General features: G+C 44.8%; 1 protein-coding gene across 2 annotated transcripts in view; it reads left to right on the forward strand.

Annotated features, from left to right (window-relative positions):
• The window catches only part of LOC148087314 (alpha-1,6-mannosylglycoprotein 6-beta-N-acetylglucosaminyltransferase B-like), an 88,372-nt gene that overhangs the window by 17,080 nt on the left and 51,292 nt on the right, over positions 1-20,000 (forward strand). Inside the window, exons 3-8 of one of the 2 annotated variants that reach the window (XM_087786874.1) lie at positions 5,386-5,536; positions 5,603-5,712; positions 6,230-6,306; positions 10,954-11,121; positions 11,176-11,340; positions 15,537-15,706. In XM_087786874.1, coding sequence (XP_087643000.1) covers positions 5,386-5,536; positions 5,603-5,712; positions 6,230-6,306; positions 10,954-11,121; positions 11,176-11,340; positions 15,537-15,706 — 841 coding nt within the window. Of the gene's footprint in view, positions 1-5,385; positions 5,537-5,602; positions 5,713-6,229; positions 6,307-10,953; positions 11,341-15,536; positions 15,707-20,000 lie in introns of both variants that reach the window. The other variant, XM_087786866.1, reaches the window with a different exon arrangement.

Genomic DNA, 20,000 nt, shown 5'->3' on the forward strand with positions numbered 1-20,000 from the left:
CACGACACACCTGATGATACATCACGACACACCTGAAGATACATCACGACAAACCTGAAGATACATCACGACACACCTGATGATACATCGCGACACACTGACGATTCATCGCGACACACCTCAAGATACATCACGACACACCTGAAGATACATCATGACACACCTGAAAATACATCACGACACCCCTGAAGATACATCACGACAAACCTGAAGATACATCACGACACACCTGAAGATAAATCACGACACACCTGAAGATACATCACGACACACCTGAAGATACATCCCGACACACCTGATAATACATCACGACACACCTGATGATACATCACGACACACCTGAAGATACATCATGACACACCTGACGATACATCACGACACACCTGACGATTCATCACGACACACCTGACGATACATCACGACACAACTGAAGATACATCAAGACACACCTGACGATTCATCATGACACACCTGATGATACATCACTACACACCTGACGATTCATCACGACACACCTGACGATTCATCACGACACACCTGAAGATACATCACGACACACCTGACGATTCATCGCGACACACCTAAAGATACATCACGACACACCTGAAGATACATCACGACACACCTGACGATTCATCACGACACACCTGACGATTCATCACGACACCTGACGATTCATCACGACACACCTGACGATTCATCACGACACACCTGACGATTCATCACGACACACCTGACGATTCATCATTGAACGTGTAACTCTCTGTTAAACTCAGCGACACCTGATCTCGGTCCAGATGTTGCTTCAACATCTTTAAAGCCACAGAGTCTCGACGCCAGATGTTCTCTTGATGTTCTCTTGATGTTCTCTTGATGTTCTCTTGATCTTCTCTTGATGTTCTCTTGATGTTATCTTGATCTTCTCTTGATCTTCTCTTGATGTTCTCTTGATGTTCTCTTGATGTTCTCTTGATGTTCTCTTGATGTTCTCTTGATGTTCTCTTGATGTTCTCTTGATGTTCTCTTGATGTTCTCTTGATGTTCTCTTGATCTTCACTTGATCTTCTCTTGATCTTCTCTTGATCTTCTCTTGATCTTCTCTTGATCTTCTCTTGATCTTCTCTTGATCTTCTCTTGATCTTCTCTTGGCTTCACAGTTTGTTTCTCATTAAATTTTCGCTTCATTACCTGTGAGTGGAGTCATGATGGGACGAGTGAAGGTCCACGAGAACCTGTGGTCGCGTCCTCGACAGATGTTCCTCTGAAGGCTGATCACGAACACTTGTCCAGGGACGAGGAGAACGAAGAGAAAAAGACTCGAGAAGTTTCACAACGATGAACAGAACGTTATTGATCCCTGAGGACAATCCTTCGGGAACTGAAGGGATTTTTGTAAATCGCAACATAGTCTGTCGGAGAATCTTCTGGTCGGATGTTTCTCCGGCTCTCCTTGACCTCCTGCTATTCTTCTCTTCCTCACGTCTTCATGTCTTCATGACCTCATGTCCTTATGTCTTTATGTCTTCATGTCCTCATGTCTTCATGTCCTTATGTCTTTATGTCTTCATGTCCTCATGTCCTTATGTCTTTATGTCTTCATGTCCTCATGTCTTCATGTCCTCATGTCCTCATGTCTTCATGTCCTCATGTCCTCATGTCTTTATGTCTTCATGTCTTCATGTCCTTATGTCTTTATGTCTTCATGTCCTCATGTCTTCATGTCCTCATGTCCTCATGTCTTCATGTCCTCATGTCCTCATGTCTTTATGTCTTCATGTCCTCATGTCCTCATGTCCTCATGTCCTTATGTCTTTATGTCTTCATGTCCTCATGTCCTTATGTCTTTATGTCTTCATGTCCTCATGTCTTTATGTCTTTATGTCTTCATGTCCTCATGTCCTCATGTCCTTATGTCTTTATGTCTTCATGTCCTCATGTCCTTATGTCTTTATGTCTTCATGTCCTCATGTCTTTATGTCTTTATGTCTTCATGTCCTCATGTCCTCATGTCCTCATGTCCTCATGTCCTCATGTCCTTATGTCTTTATGTCTTCATGTCCTCATGTCCTTATGTCTTTATGTCTTCATGTCCTCATGTCCTTATGTCCTTATGTCCTTATGTCTTTATGTCTTTATGTCTTTATGTCCTCATGTCTTCATGTCCTCATGTCCTTATGTCTTTATGTCTTCATGTCCTCATGTCCTTATGTCTTTATGTCCTCATGTCTTCATGTCCTTATGTCCTCATGTCTTTATGTCTTCATGTCCTCATGTCCTTATGTCTTTATGTCTTCATGTCTTCATGTCCTCATGTCTTTATGTCCTCATGTCTTCATGTCCTTATGTCTTTATGTCTTCATGTCCTCATGTCTTCATGTCCTCATGTCCTCATGTCTTCATGTCCTCATGTCGTCATGTCCTCATGTCCTCATGTCTTCATGTCCTCATGTCTTCATGTCCTCATGTCCTCATGTCCTCATGTCTTCATGTCCTCATGTCCTCATGTCTTCATGTCTTCATGTCCTCATGTCCTCATGTCTTCATGTCCTCATGTCTTCATGTCCTCATGTCTCCATGTCCTCATGTCTTCATGTCTTCATGTCCTCATGTCCTCATGTCTTCATGTCTTCATGTCTTCATGTCTTCATGTCCTCATGCCATCTTGTCCTCATGTCTTCATGTCTTCATGTCCTCATGTCCTCATGTCTTCATGTCTTCATGTCTTCATGTCTTCATGTCCTCATGTCCTCATGTCCTCATGTCCTCATGTCTTCATGTCCTCATGTCTTCATGTCTTCATGTCCTCATGTCCTCATGTCCTCATGTCTTCATGTCTTCATGTCTTCATGTCCTCATGTCCCCATGTCCTCATGTCTTCATGTCCTCATGTCTTCATGTCCTCATGTCTTCATGTCTTCATGTCCTCATGTCCTCATGTCTTCATGTCCTCATGTCCTCATGTCTTCATGTCTTCATGTCCTCATGTCCCCATGTCCTCATGTCTTCATGTCTTCATGTCCTCATGTCCTCATGTCTTCATGTCCTCATGTCCTCATGTCCTCATGTCCTCATGTCCTCATGTCTTCATGTCTTCATGTCCTCATGTCTTCATGTCTTCATGTCTTCATGTCCTCATGTCTTCATGTCTTCATGTCCTCATGTCCCCATGTCCTCATGTCCTCATGTCTTCATGTCTTCATGTCCTCATGTCCTCATGTCCTCATGTCTTCATGTCCTTATGTCCTCATGTCTTCATGTCCTCATGTCCTCATGTCTTTATGTCCTCATGTCTTCATGTCTTCATGTCCTCATGTCCTCATGTCTTCATGTGCTAAACTCACTGTATCCTCTCATACTCAGTCATCAGTCTTCCTTTAGCTGTGGAGGACGTAACGACTGCTGCCATCTAGAGGCTGTAGGTTTATCTGCAACACAAACATGAACAAACTTTTCTACCGTCGTAGAAACTAGGATAAGCTCCGCCCCCTGCGACCCAAATAAGTTGCCAAATTAACTACACAAGCAACATGTTACACACAATGAATTCCCAAAGGTCACTTTACACAGACTAAATGTGGCACACACACCTTCACACATTTAAACACACACACACACACACACTTTTTCACACATTTAAACACACACACACACGTTTAAACACCCACACACACATTTAAACACCCACACAAACACACACCTTCACACATTTAAACACACACAGACACACACCTTCACACATTTAAACACACACACACATTTAAACACCCACACAAACACACACCTTCACACATTTAAACACACACAGACACACACCTTCACACATTTAAACACACACACACATTTAAACACCCACACACACACACCTTCACACATTTAAACACACACAGACACACACCTTCACACATTTAAACACACACAGACACACACATTTAAACACACACACAGACGCACACATTTAAAAACACACACAGAGACACACACAGACGCACACATTCACACACACACACAAACACACATATTTAAACACACACAGACGCACACATTCACACATTTAAACACACAAACACACACATTTAAACAAGCACACATTCACACACAGACACACATACACACTGACATGACCTTTGTTAGTCGGTCACACAGCTTAACCTAATGCTGTCACACACACTCTCGCCCGGAGTTGTGTGTCTGTCTACACACTCAGCTCTGGCAAATGGTGACAAACAAACATCAAGAGACACTGGCTGCGGTTCATGAGGGGGGTTGATGTTTATGTAATGAGGACATTTGACACACAGACACACACACACACGCACACACACAGACTCACACTTACACACACAGACATACACACACACACATACACACACACACACACAGACACACGCACACACACAGACTCACACTTACACACACAGACATACACACACACACACACACACACACAAACACACACACACACACAGACTCACACTTACACACACAGACATACACACACACACACACACACACACAAACACACACAGACACACACTTACACACACAGACATACACACACACACACACACACACACACAAACACACACAGACACACACTTACACACACAGACATACACACACACACACATACACACACACACAAAGACTCACACTTACACACACACTGAACTATGAAGACTATAAATATTGTACGAGTGTTTATAATAATAATAATATAATAATATAATAATAATATAATAATAATAATAATATAATAATAATAATATAATAATATAATAATTATAATAATAATATAATAATATAATAATAATAATATGATAATAATAATATAATAATAATAATATGATAATAATAATATAATAATTATAATAATAATATAATAATATAATAATAATAATATAATAATAATAATATGATAATGATAATATAATAATAATAATATAATAATAATAATATGATAATAATAATATAATAATTATAATAATAATATAATAATATAATAATAATAATATAATAATAATAATATGATAATATAATATAATATAATAATATAATAATAATAATATAATAATAATAATATGATAATATAATATAATATAATAATATAATAATAATAATATGATAATAATAATATGATAATAATAATATAAAAATAATAATATGATAATAATAATGATAATATAATAATATAATAATACAGCGTGTAGAAGATGTAGTGATGAGTCACAAGAACTTGATCAAATACTATAAGTTTAAATAAATACTTCAAACACAAGAGTCTCAGAATCAAAGATGTTTCTTGAGTCGATCATGTGATCAAATCAAATATGATATGATTGGCTGCTGAGCATGTCAATCAAATGGTTGACGAGAGTCTCCTGTCAGTGATGGCAGGTCTGGAGTCTCGAGGAGTTCTGAGGAAGATCAGCGACATGTTGGAGATGATCCTCAAGAGGATGGACGGTCTGTCTCGCCTGGACAACACGTCTGGTGTCGACGCCCGACGTCTGGAGCGACTCAGCTCCGCCTTCGACTCGTGAGTCACGGCGTGAAGTGATCCGTGAGTCAGATGGTTGTGACTCCAGGTGCTTCTGCTCCACAGGTTCCAGCCCTCAGGTCTGGTGGAGAAGATCCAGCAGATCGCTCTCAACGTGTCCAACATGGCCGTGAAGGTGGAGCAGATCTGGCAGAACAGCCTGATTCAAGGTCGAGGTGAGTCACACGGCGTCGTTAATGAAGCTTTGATTTGATCAGTGTCGTCACCATTTTACATCTAAACTAACTAATGTTTAACTTTAACTAATGTTTAACTTTAACTAAAGTTTAACTAAAGTTTAACTTTAACTAATGTTTAACTTTAACTAAAGTTTAACTTTAACTAAAGTTTAACTTTAACTAAAGTTTAACTTTAACTAATGTTTAACTTTAACTAAAGTTTAACTTTAACTAAAGTTTAACTTTAACTAAAGTTTAACTTTAACTAAAGTTTAACTTTAACTAAAGTTTAACTTTAGTTAAAGTTTAACTAAAGTTTAACTTTAACTAAAGTTTAACTTTAACTAAAGTTTAACTTTAGTTTAAGTTTAACTAAAGTTTAACTTTAGTTAAACTTAAACTAAAGTTAAACTTTAACTAAATATCTTCAAAGACGTCAGAATGTTCTCAATCAAAAGCATGTTTTTTGGGGAAAGCCTGAAGAAAGTCTTTAATGAAGTGAATCTTCTCTCAGCTTCTAGAGACGGATCATCTGGTCAGTGTGAAGTCCCGAGAGACCCTCGCTTTCCAGAGTGTCCCGGGAAAGTTGACGTAAGTCACGAGTCTTCTGTGTGTGAGTCACGAGTCTTCTGTGTGTGAGTCACGAGTCTTCTGTGTGTGAGTCACGACTCTTCTGTGTGTGAGTCATGACTCTTCTGTGTGTGAGTCATGACTCTTCTGTGTGTGAGTCACGACTCTTCTCAGTGTGAGTCACGAGTCTTCTGTGTGTGAGTCACGAGTCTTCTGTGTGTGAGTCACGGGTCTTCTGTGTGTGAGTCACGAGTCTTCTGTGTGTGAGTCACGAGTCTTCTGTGTGTGAGTCACGAGTCTTCTCTGTGTGAGTCACGAGTCTTCTGTGTGTGAGTCACGAGTCTTCTGTGTGTGAGTCACGAGTCTTCTGTGTGTGAGTCACGAGTCTTCTCTGTGTGAGTCACGAGTCTTCTCTGTGTGAGTCACGGGTCTTCTGTGTGTGAGTCACGAGTCTTCTCTGTGTGAGTCACGAGTATTCTCTGTGTGAGTCACGAGTCTTCTCTGTGTGAGTCACGAGTCTTCTCTGTGTGAGTCACGGGTCTTCTCTGTGTGAGTCACGAGTCTTCTCTGTGTGAGTCACGAGTCTTCTGTGTGTGAGTCACGAGTCTTCTGTGTGTGAGTCACGAGTCTTCTGTGTGTGAGTCACGGGTCTTCTCTGTGTGAGTCACGACTCTTCTGTGTGTGAGTCACGAGTCTTCTCTGTGTGAGTCACGAGTCTTCTGTGTGTGAGTCACGAGTCTTCTGTGTGTGAGTCACGAGTCTTCTGTGTGTGAGTCACGAGTCTTCTGTGTGTGAGTCACGGGTCTTCTCTGTGTGAGTCACGAGTCTTCTCTGTGTGAGTCACGAGTCTTCTCTGTGTGAGTCACGGGTCTTCTGTGTGTGAGTCACGAGTCTTCTCTGTGTGAGTCACGAGTCTTCTCTGTGTGAGTCACGAGTCTTCTCTGTGTGAGTCACGAGTCTTCTCTGTGTGAGTCACGAGTCTTCTCTGTGTGAGTCACGAGTCTTCTGTGTGTGAGTCACGAGTCTTCTGTGTGTGAGTCACGAGTCTTCTGTGTGTGAGTCACGGGTCTTCTCTGTGTGAGTCACGAGTCTTCTCTGTGTGAGTCACGAGTCTTCTCTGTGTGAGTCACGAGTCTTCTGTGTGTGAGTCACGACTCTTCTGTGTGTGAGTCACGACTCTTCTGTGTGTGAGTCACGACTCTTCTGTGTGTGAGTCACGAGTCTTCTGTGTGTGAGTCACGACTCTTCTCTGTGTGAGTCACGACTCTTCTGTGTGTGAGTCACGGGTCTTCTGTGTGTGAGTCACGGGTCTTCTCTGTGTGAGTGTGAGTCATGAGTCTTCTCTGTGTGTGAGTCACGGGTCTTCTCTGTGTGAGTGTGAGTCACGACTCTTCTCTGTGTGAGTCACGACTCTTCTGTGTGTGAGTCACGGGTCTTCTCTGTGTGAGTCACGGGTCTTCTCTGTGTGAGTCACGACTCTTCTGTGTATGAGTCACTGGTCTTCTCTGTGTGAGTCACGGGTCTTCTCTGTGTGAGTCACGGGTCTTCTCTGTGTGAGTCACGACTCTTCTGTGTGTGAGTCACGGGTCTTCTCTGTGTGAGTCACGGGTCTTCTCTGTGTGAGTCACGACTCTTCTGTGTGTGAGTCACGAGTCTTCTCTCTGTGACTCACAGGTCTACTCAGTGTGAGTCAGTGTGAGTTACGAGTCTCCTCCATGTGACTCACGGGTCTTCACTCTGTGAGTCACACTGACTCACGAGTCTTCTCTGTGTGACTCACGGCTCTCCTCCTGTGACTCACGGCTCTCCTCCTGTGACTCACGGCTCTCCTCCTGTGACTCACGGCTCTCCTCCTGTGACTCACGGCTCTCCTCCTGTGACTCACGGCTCTCCTCCCTGTGACTCACGGCTCTCCTCCTGTGACTCACGGCTCTCCTCCTGTGACTCACGGCTCTCCTCCTGTGACTCACGGCTCTCCTCCTGTGACTCACGGCTCTCCTCCTGTGACTCACGGCTCTCCTCCTGTGACTCACGGCTCTCCTCCTGTGACTCTCCTCCTGTGACTCACGGCTCTCCTCCTGTGACTCACGGCTCTCCTCCTGTGACTCACTGTGACTCACGGCTCTCCTCCTGTGACTCACGGCTCTCCTCCTGTGACTCACGGCTCTCCTCCTGTGACTCACGGCTCTCCTCCTGTGACTCTCCTCCTGTGACTCACGGCTCTCCTCCTGTGACTCACTGTGACTCACGGCTCTCCTCCTGTGACTCACGGCTCTCCTCCTGTGACTCTCCTCCTGTGACTCACGGCTCTCCTCCTGTGACTCACGGCTCTCCTCCTGTGACTCACGGCTCCTGTGACTCACGGCTCTCCTCCTGTGACTCACGGCTCTCCTCCTGTGACTCACGGCTCTCCTCCTGTGACTCACGGCTCCTGTGACTCACGGCTCTCCTCCTGTGACTCACGGCTCTCCTCCTGTGACTCACGGCTCTCCTCCTGTGACTCACGGCTCTCCTCCTGTGACTCACGGCTCCTGTGACTCACGGCTCTCCTCACACTGACTCACGGCTCTCCTCCTGTGACTCACTGTGACTCACGGCTCTCCTCCTGTGACTCACGGCTCTCCTCCTGTGACTCACGGCTCTCCTCCTGTGACTCACGGCTCTCCTCCTGTGACTCTCCTCCTGTGACTCACGGCTCTCCTCCTGTGACTCACGGCTCTCCTCCTGTGACTCTCCTCCTGTGACTCACGGCTCTCCTCCTGTGACTCACTGTGACTCACGGCTCTCCTCCTGTGACTCACGGCTCTCCTCCTGTGACTCTCCTCCTGTGACTCACGGCTCTCCTCCTGTGACTCACGGCTCTCCTCCTGTGACTCACGGCTCCTGTGACTCACGGCTCTCCTCCTGTGACTCACGGCTCTCCTCCTGTGACTCACGGCTCTCCTCCTGTGACTCACGGCTCCTGTGACTCACGGCTCTCCTCCTGTGACTCACGGCTCTCCTCCTGTGACTCACGGCTCTCCTCCTGTGACTCACGGCTCTCCTCCTGTGACTCACGGCTCCTGTGACTCACGGCTCTCCTCCTGTGACTCACGGCTCTCCTCCTGTGACTCACTGTGACTCACGGCTCTCCTCCTGTGACTCACGGCTCCTGTGACTCACGGCTCTCCTCCTGTGACTCACGGCTCTCCTCACTGTGACTCACGGCTCTCCTCCTGTGACTCACGGCTCTCCTCCTGTGACTCACGGCTCTCCTCACTGTGACTCACGGCTCTCCTCCTGTGACTCACGGCTCTCCTCCTGTGACTCACGGCTCTCCTCCTGTGACTCACGGCTCTCCTCCTGTGACTCACTGTGACTCACGGCTCTCCTCCTGTGACTCACGGCTCTCCTCCTGTGACTCACGGCTCTCCTCCTGTGACTCACGGCTCTCCTCCTGTGACTCTCCTCCTGTGACTCACGGCTCTCCTCCTGTGACTCACGGCTCTCCTCCTGTGACTCACTGTGACTCACGGCTCTCCTCCTGTGACTCACGGCTCTCCTCCTGTGACTCACGGCTCTCCTCCTGTGACTCACGGCTCTCCTCCTGTGACTCACTGTGACTCACGGCTCTCCTCCTGTGACTCACGGCTCCTGTGACTCACGGCTCTCCTCCTGTGACTCACGGCTCTCCTCCTGTGACTCACGGCTCCTGTGACTCACGGCTCTCCTCACTGTGACTCACGGCTCCTGTGACTCACGGCTCTCCTCCTGTGACTCACGGCTCTCCTCCTGTGACTCACGGCTCTCCTCCTGTGACTCACGGCTCCTGTGACTCACGGCTCTCCTCCTGTGACTCACGGCTCTCCTCCTGTGACTCACGGCTCTCCTCCTGTGACTCACGGCTCTCCTCCTGTGACTCACGGCTCTCCTGCTGTGACTCACGGCTCTCCTCCTGTGACTCACGGCTCTCCTCCTGTGACTCACGGCTCCTGTGACTCACGGCTCTCCTCCTGTGACTCTCCTCCTGTGACTCACGGCTCTCCTCACTGTGACTCACGGCTCTCCTCCTGTGACTCTCCTCCTGTGACTCACGGCTCTCCTCCTGTGACTCACGGCTCTCCTCCTGTGACTCACGGCTCCTGTGACTCACGGCTCTCCTCCTGTGACTCACGGCTCCTGTGACTCACGGCTCTCCTCCTGTGACTCACGGCTCTCCTCCTGTGACTCACGGCTCTCCTCCTGTGACTCACGGCTCTCCTGCTGTGACTCACGGCTCTCCTCCTGTGACTCACGGCTCTCCTCCTGTGACTCACGGCTCCTGTGACTCACGGCTCTCCTCCTGTGACTCTCCTCCTGTGACTCACGGCTCTCCTCACTGTGACTCACGGCTCTCCTCCTGTGACTCTCCTCCTGTGACTCACGGCTCTCCTCCTGTGACTCACGGCTCTCCTCCTGTGACTCACGGCTCCTGTGACTCACGGCTCTCCTCCTGTGACTCACGGCTCCTGTGACTCACGGCTCTCCTCCTGTGACTCACTGTGACTCACGGCTCTCCTCCTGTGACTCACGGCTCTCCTCCTGTGACTCACGGCTCTCCTCCTGTGACTCACTGTGACTCACGGCTCTCCTCCTGTGACTCACGGCTCTCCTCCTGTGACTCACGGCTCTCCTCCTGTGACTCCTCAGTGGATGCGATCCAGGTGGACCTCTGATCCCTGCTACTCCTTCTACGGCGTCGACGGCTCCGACTGCTCGTTCCTGGTGTACCTGAGCGAGGTCGAGTGGTTCTGTCCTCCTCTGCTGTGGAGGAACCTCAGCAGCTCCGCCCACCAGAGCCAAGCTGTGAAGCGACAGGTGAGTCCAGCTCAGGTGTCTCTGCCGCAGGTGACTCAGGTTCTCGTCCCTCAGGCGGCCTTCAGGACCGACCTCTCTGTGCTCCTGGACCAGGTCGGGACCGGCAAGGAGTCTCTGAGCTTCATGAAGAGAAGGATTCGTCGTCTGGACCGACAGTGGGCCACGGCCGCCAACCGTCTGGAGACCAAACTGCAGCAGAGATGGAGGGACCAGAAGAAGGTAGGAGCTCTGAGGACGCATGGAGGTGATGGTCGTGAAGATCTGTGGTGAACATTGGGTTCTTCACTGGAACACACAACTGGTTTGAACCTGATCTGATGTTGACGTGTGAACTCAGTGGTCCAGGCGTGACCTTCAGAACCTCCTGCTGTGAGAGTTCAGGAGCATCTCTTAGTGTCTCAGGTTTGAACTGATGTTCTTCTGTGTTGAAGGTAGCTTCATGAGATGTTGAAGACCAGAGAAGAAGCTGATGTTCAAAAGATCAAAGACAGTTTAGTGAGATTGTCCATCAAGTTTGACTGACAGATGAATGTCAACCATCGAGGCAGGAGAAGACTTCTCTGGTGAAACTGAGACATTGTGTGGTTTCCATGGCAACAATAATACACACATGCAGCGTTTGACTCCAGGAATGAGAACCATGTGGAGTCAATGATTCCTCCACAGTTACAAGTTGAGGATTTAAACAAGACGACAATGTAACGAGACACTTGTGTGTCCAGAATGAACAACATCTGACACACACAGCTGCGACACACACCGCTTCACTAATAACATCATGTGTGTCAGTGTGTGTCAGTGTGTGTATACGTGTGTCAGTGTGTGTCAGTGTGTGTATACGCGTGTCAGTGTGTATTTAGGTGTGTCAGTGTGTCGTCTCTGTGTGTCAGTGTGTATTTATGTCTGTCTGTGTGTCAGTGTGTGTCAGTGTGTGAGTGTGTGTCAGTGTGTGTCAGTGTGTATCAGTGTGTCAGTGTGTATCAGTGTGTCAGTGTGTGTCAGTGTGTGTCAGTGTGTGTCAGTGTGTGTCAGTGTGTCAGTGTGTCAGTGTGTCAGTGTGTGTCAGTGTGTGTCGGTGTGTGTCGGTGTGTGTCGGTGTGTGTCGGTGTGTGTCAGTGTGTGTCGGTGTGTGTCGGTGTGTGTCAGTGTGTGTCAGTGTGTGTCAGTGTGTGTCAGTGTGTCAGTGTGTGTCAGTGTGTGTCGGTGTGTGTCGGTGTGTGTCAGTGTGTCAGTGTGTGTCAGTGTGTGTTAGTGTGTCAGTGTGTGTCAGTGTGTGTCAGTGTGTCAGTGTGTGTCAGTGTGTGTCAGTGTGTCAGTGTGTGTCAGTGTGTGTTAGTGTGTCAATGTGTGTCAGTGTGTGTTAGTGTGTCAGTGTGTGTCAGTGTGTGTCAGTATGTCAGTGTGTGTCAGTGTGTGTCAGTGTGTGTCAGTGTGTCAGTGTGTGTCAGTGTGTGTCAGTGTGTGTCAGTGTGTGTCAGTGTGTGTCAGTATGTCAGTGTGTGTCAGTGTGTGTCAGTGTGTGTCAGTGTGTGTCAGTGTGTGTCAGTGTGTGTCATTGTGTGTCACTGTGTGTCAGTGTGTGTCAGTGTGTGTCAGTGTGTGTCAGTGTGTGTCAGTGTGTCGTCTCTGTGTGTCAGTGTGTGTCAGTGTGTGTCAGTGTGTGTCAGTGTGTGTCAGTATGTCAGTGTGTGTCAGTGTGTGTCAGTGTGTGTCAGTGTGTGTCAGTGTGTGTCAGTATGTCAGTGTGTGTCAGTGTGTGTCAGTGTGTGTCAGTGTGTGTCAGTGTGTGTCAGTGTGTGTCAGTGTGTGTCAGTGTGTGTCAGTGTGTGTCAGTGTGTGTCAGTATGTCAGTGTGTGTCAGTGTGTGTCAGTGTGTGTCAGTGTGTGTCAGTGTGTCAGTGTGTGTCAGTGTGTGTCAGTGTGTGTCAGTGTGTGTCAGTATGTCAGTGTGTGTCAGTGTGTGTCAGTGTGTGTCAGTGTGTCAGTGTGTGTCAGTGTGTGTCAGTGTGTGTCAGTGTGTGTCAGTATGTCAGTGTGTGTCAGTGTGTCAGTGTGTGTCAGTGTGTGTCAGTGTGTCGTCTCTGTGTGTCAGTGTGTGTCAGTGTGTGTCAGTGTGTGTCAGTGTGTGTCAGTGTGTGTCAGTATGTCAGTGTGTGTCAGTGTGTGTCAGTGTGTGTCAGTGTGTGTCAGTATGTCAGTGTGTGTCAGTGTGTGTCAGTGTGTGTCAGTGTGTCGTCTCTGTGTGTCAGTGTGTGTCAGTGTGTGTCAGTGTGTGTCAGTGTTTGTCAGTGTGTGTCAGTGTGTGTCAGTGTGTGTCAGTATGTCAGTGTGTGTCAGTGTGTGTCAGTGTGTGTCAGTGTGTGTCAGTGTGTCAGTGTGTGTCAGTGTGTGTCAGTGTGTGTCAGTGTGTGTCAGTGTGTGTCAGTGTGTGTCAGTGTGTCAGTGTGTGTCAGTGTGTGTCAGTGTGTGTCAGTATGTCAGTGTGTGTCAGTGTGTCAGTGTGTGTCAGTGTGTCAGTGTGTGTCAGTGTGTGTCAGTGTGTCAGTGTGTGTCAGTGTGTCAGTGTGTGTCAGTGTGTGTCAGTGTGTGTCAGTGTGTGTCAGTATGTCAGTGTGTGTCAGTGTGTGTCAGTGTGTGTCAGTGTGTCAGTGTGTGTCAGTGTGTGTCAGTGTGTGTCAGTGTGTGTCAGTGTGTGTCAGTATGTCAGTGTGTGTCAGTGTGTCAGTGTGTGTCAGTGTGTGTCAGTGTGTGTCAGTGTGTCAGTGTGTGTCAGTGTGTGTCAGTGTGTGTCAGTGTGTGTCAGTGTGTGTCAGTGTGTGTCAGTGTGTCAGTGTGTCAGTGTGTGTCAGTGTGTGTCAGTATGTCAGTGTGTGTCAGTGTGTCAGTGTGTGTCAGTGTGTGTCAGTGTGTCAGTGTGTGTCAGTGTGTGTCAGTGTGTGTCAGTGTGTGTCAGTGTGTGTCAGTGTGTGTCAGTGTGTCAGTGTGTGTCAGTGTGTGTCAGTGTGTGTCAGTGTGTGTCAGTGTGTCAGTGTGTGTCAGTGTGTGTCAGTGTGTGTCAGTGTGTGTCAGTGTGTGTCAGTGTGTGTCAGTGTGTGTCAGTGTGTGTCAGTATGTCAGTGTGTGTCAGTGTGTGTCAGTGTGTGTCAGTGTGTGTCAGTGTTTGTCAGTGTGTGTCAGTGTGTGTCAGTGTGTGTCAGTATGTCAGTGTGTGTCAGTGTGTGTCAGTGTGTGTCAGTGTGTCAGTGTGTCAGTGTGTGTCAGTGTGTGTCAGTGTGTCAGTGTGTGTCAGTGTGTCAGTGTGTGTCAGTGTGTGTCAGTGTGTGTCAGTGTGTGTCAGTATGTCAGTGTGTGTCAGTGTGTGTCAGTGTGTGTCAGTGTGTCAGTGTGTGTCAGTGTGTGTCAGTGTGTGTCAGTGTGTGTCAGTATGTCAGTGTGTGTCAGTGTGTCAGTGTGTGTCAGTGTGTGTCAGTGTGTGTCAGTGTGTCAGTGTGTGTCAGTGTGTGTCAGTGTGTGTCAGTGTGTGTCAGTGTGTGTCAGTGTGTGTCAGTGTGTCAGTGTGTGTCAGTGTGTGTCAGTATGTCAGTGTGTCAGTGTGTGTCAGTGTGTGTCAGTGTGTGTCAGTGTGTGTCAGTGTGTGTCAGTGTGTGTCAGTGTGTGTCAGTGTGTGTCAGTGTGTGTTTCCATTAAATTAAAGTATTTCTTCAACAGTAACTCCAGACTAAAGCAACAGATCTCAGAGCTACTGGATCATGAGCTTCTACGTCGTCACATGATCGTCTGTGAGTCTCATGATTGGCTGAGAGTTTGTTGCTTTAGTCTGGAGACTCTATTATACATTTATATGGAATTAAAAAACACTTTTTTCATTTGAAGTTTCTACTTTTAAATTCTTCTGTGTGGATCAAGAGGAGCTGAAGGTCGACCTCTGAAGGTCACAGACACAGGAGATGATTGACAGCACCAGCTTGAGTCTCCACCTGCGCTCGCTGGGAACAGCTGTGACCTTCACACGAGGTCGCGCCGGGGTCAGCTGGAGTCTCCTGAGGAGATCTGAAGGACCTGCTGGTCCTCGTGATGATTCATGATCCGTGAGTCGCTCGTGTTCACGACGAGTCGCTTCTGACGGCTCTGATGCTTGATTGACAGCTCAGGTGATAAGAACCTCTGATCCAGGATCATGGTCCGGACCTGCAGGAGACCAACAGCATCTTCTCAGTTCATGTCTCCGGCAGGTTGTGTTGCTGGTGAGCAGCATGAGGTCATAATGACTCGAGTCGAAGCTTCAGAACCGAACCGCGACTCGATGACTCGAGTCAGAGAGTCGAGGAGATGATTCGTTTCCTGAGACTCGTCAGGACGTTTGAGTGGAAGCCGGTTCTGATCCGAGATGATTGACAGGCGTGGTCTTCCCTCAGGTTCTGGTCCACGTGGGTTTCCTCACCGAAGAGTCCGGAGACGTGTTCAGCCCGAAGGTTCTGAAGGGAGGTCCGCTCGGGGAGATGGTCCAGTGGGCCGACATCCTCACGGCGCTGCACGTCCTCGGACACAACCTGAAGATCTCCATGTCTGTGAAGGAGCTTCAGGGGTGAGTCATACTTACACTAATACTAACACTAGTACTTACACTAATACTTACACTTCAGGGATGAGTCATACTTACACTAATACTAACACTAGTACTTACACTAATACTTACACTTCAGGGATGAGTCATACTTACACGAATACTAACACTAGTACTTACACTAATACTTACACTTCAGGGGTGAGTCGTATTTACACGAATACTAACACTAGTACTTACACTAATACTTACACTTCAGGGGTGAGTCGTATTTACACGAATACTAACACTAGTACTTACACTAATACTTACACTTCAGGGATGAGTCATACTTACACGAATACTAACACTAGTACTTACACTAATACTTACACTTCAGGGGTGAGTCGTATTTACACGAATACTAACACTAGTACTTACACTAATACTTACACTTCAGGGGTGAGTCATACTTACACTAATACTAACACTAGTACTTACACTAATACTTACACTTCAGGGGTGAGTCATACTTACACTAATACTAACACTAGTACTTACACTAATACTTACACTTCAGGGATGAGTCATACTTACACTAATACTAACACTAGTACTTACACTAATACTTACACTTCAGGGGTGAGTCGTATTTACACGAATACTAACACTAGTACTTACACTAATACTTACACTTCAGGGATGAGTCATACTTACACTAATACTAACACTAGTACTTACACTAATACTTACACTTCAGGGGTGAGTCGTATTTACACGAATACTAACACTAGTACTTACACTAATACTTACACTTCAGGGGTGAGTCATACTTACACTAATACTAACACTAGTACTTACACTAATACTTACACTTCAGGGGTGAGTCATACTTACACTAATACTAACACTAGTACTTACACTAATACTTACACTTCAGGGATGAGTCATACTTACACTAATACTAACACTAGTACTTACACTAATACTTACACTTCAGGGGTGAGTCGTATTTACACGAATACTAACACTAGTACTTACACTAATACTTACACTTCAGGGATGAGTCATACTTACACTAATACTAACACTAGTACTTACACTAATACTTACACTTCAGGGGTGAGTCGTATTTACACGAATACTAACACTAGTACTTACACTAATACTTACACTTCAGGGGTGAGTCATACTTACACTAATACTAACACTAGTACTTACACTAATACTTACACTTCAGGGGTGAGTCATACTTACACTAATACTAACACTAGTACTTACACTAATACTTACACTTCAGGGATGAGTCATACTTACACTAATACTAACACTAGTACTTACACTAATACTTACACTTCAGGGGTGAGTCGTATTTACACGAATACTAACACTAGTACTTACACTAATACTTACACTTCAGGGATGAGTCATACTTACACTAATACTAACACTAGTACTTACACTAATACTTACACTTCAGGGGTGAGTCGTATTTACACGAATACTAACACTAGTACTTACACTAATACTTACACTTCAGGGATGAGTCGTATTTACACGAATACTAACACTAGTACTTACACTAATACTTACACTTCAGGGATGAGTCATACTTACACTAATACTAACACTAGTACTTACACTAATACTTACACTTCAGGGGTGAGTCGTATTTACACGAATACTAACACTAGTACTTACACTAATACTTACACTTCAGGGGTGAGTCATACTTACACTAATACTAACACTAGTACTTACACTAATACTTACACTTCAGGGGTGAGTCATACTTACACTAATACTAACACTAGTACTTACACTAATACTTACACTTCAGGGATGAGTCATACTTACACTAATACTAACACTAGTACTTACACTAATACTTACACTTCAGGGGTGAGTCGTATTTACACGAATACTAACACTAGTACTTACACTAATACTTACACTTCAGGGATGAGTCATACTTACACTAATACTAACACTAGTACTTACACTAATACTTACACTTCAGGGGTGAGTCGTATTTACACGAATACTAACACTAGTACTTACACTAATACTTACACTTCAGGGGTGAGTCATACTTACACTAATACTAACACTAGTACTTACACTAATACTTACACTTCAGGGGTGAGTCATACTTACACTAATACTAACACTAGTACTTACACTAATACTTACACTTCAGGGATGAGTCATACTTACACTAATACTAACACTAGTACCTACACTAATACTTACACTTCAGGGGTGAGTCATACTTACACTAATACTAACACTAGTACTTACACTAATACTAACACTCATATTTACACGAATACTAACAGTAATACTAACACTAGTACTTACACTAATACTTACACTTCAGGGATGAGTCATACTTACAATAATACTAACAGTAGTACTTACACTAATATTAACACTCATATTTACACGAATACTAACAGTAGTACTAACACTAATACTAACACTCATATTTACACGAATACTAAAAGTAATACTAACACTAGTACTTACACTAATACTTACTCTTCAGGGGTGAGTCATACTTACACTAATACTAACAGTAGTACTAACACTAATACTAACACTCATATTTACACAAATACTAACACTAATATTTGCACTAATACTAACACTCATATTTGCACCAATACTAACAATCATACTTACACTAATACTAACAGTAGTACTAACACTTATACTAACACTCATATTTACAAAAATACTAACACTAATATTTGCACTAATACTAACACTCATATTTACACTAATACTAACATTAGTACTAACACCAATAGTAACACTTATACTTACACTCACACTCATACTTACACTAATACTAACAGTAGTACTAACACTAATACTAACACTCATATTTACAAAAATACTAACAGTAGTACTAACACTAATACTAACACTCATATTTACAAAAATACTAACACTAATATTTGCACTAATACTAACACTCATATTTGCACTAATACTAACACTCATATTTACACTAAAACTAACACTCATATTTACACTAATACTAACACTCATATTTACATTAATACTAACACTAATATTTACACTAATACTAACATTAGTACTAACACCAATAGTAACACTTATACTTACACTAACACTCATACTAACAGTAGTACTAACACTAATACTAACGCTCATATTTACGCTAATACTAACGCTCATATTTACACTAATACTAACACTCATATTTACACTAATACTAACACTCATATTTACACTAATACTAACACTAATACTTACACTTATACATACACTGATACTAACTCTAACACTACGTAATACTTACACAAATACTTGCACTTATGCTTACAATAATACTAACATTAATACTTAAACTCATACTAACACTAATACTTACACTTACACTAACACTCATTTTTACTAGGATTAAATTGTTGTTTCTTGTAGAAATACTCTCAGGTCAGTCTTGAAACATGTTTGTTAGTTTGTGTCGAGTTGAGTTTTGTTGACAAACATTTGTCAATAAAGTTGATTTGAAGAAGAGCTTCAATGACATGAGTGACAGGATGACATGAGTGACAGGATGAAATGAGTGACAGGATGAAATGAGTGACAGGATTAAATGAGTGACAGGATGAAATGAGTGACAGGATGAAATGAGTGACAGGATGACATGAGTGACAGGATGAAATGAGTGACAGGATGAAATGAGTGAAAGGATTAAATGAGTGACAGGATGACATGAGTGACAGGATGAAATGAGTGACAGGATGACATGAATGACAGGATGACATGAATGACAGGATGACATGAATGACAGGATGAAATGAATGACAGGATGAAATGAGTGACAGGATGAAATGAGTGACAGGATGAAATGAGTGACAGGATGACATGAGTGTCAGGATGAAATGAGTGACAGGATGACATGAATGACAGGATGACATGAGTGTCAGGATGAAATGAGTGACAGGATGACATGAATGACAGGATGACATGAATGACAGGATGAAATGAATGACAGGATGAAATGAGTGACAGGATGAAATGAGTGACAGGATGAAATGAGTGACAGGATGAAATGAGTGACAGGATGAAATGAGTGACAGGATGACATGAATGACAGGATGAAATGAGTGACAGGATGAAATGAGTGACAGGATGAAATGAGTGACAGGATGACATGAGTGACAGGATTAAATGAGTGACAGGATGAAATGAATGACAGGATGAAATGAGTGACAGGATGAAATGAGTGACAGGATGAAATGAGTGACAGGATGAAATGAATGACAGGATGAAATGAGTGACAGGATGAAATGAGTGACAG

The sequence above is a fragment of the Callionymus lyra genome, chromosome 1 (genome assembly GCF_982586985.1).
Source record: "Callionymus lyra chromosome 1, fCalLyr1.hap1.1, whole genome shotgun sequence".
Classification (NCBI taxonomy): Eukaryota; Metazoa; Chordata; class Actinopteri; order Syngnathiformes; family Callionymidae; genus Callionymus; species Callionymus lyra.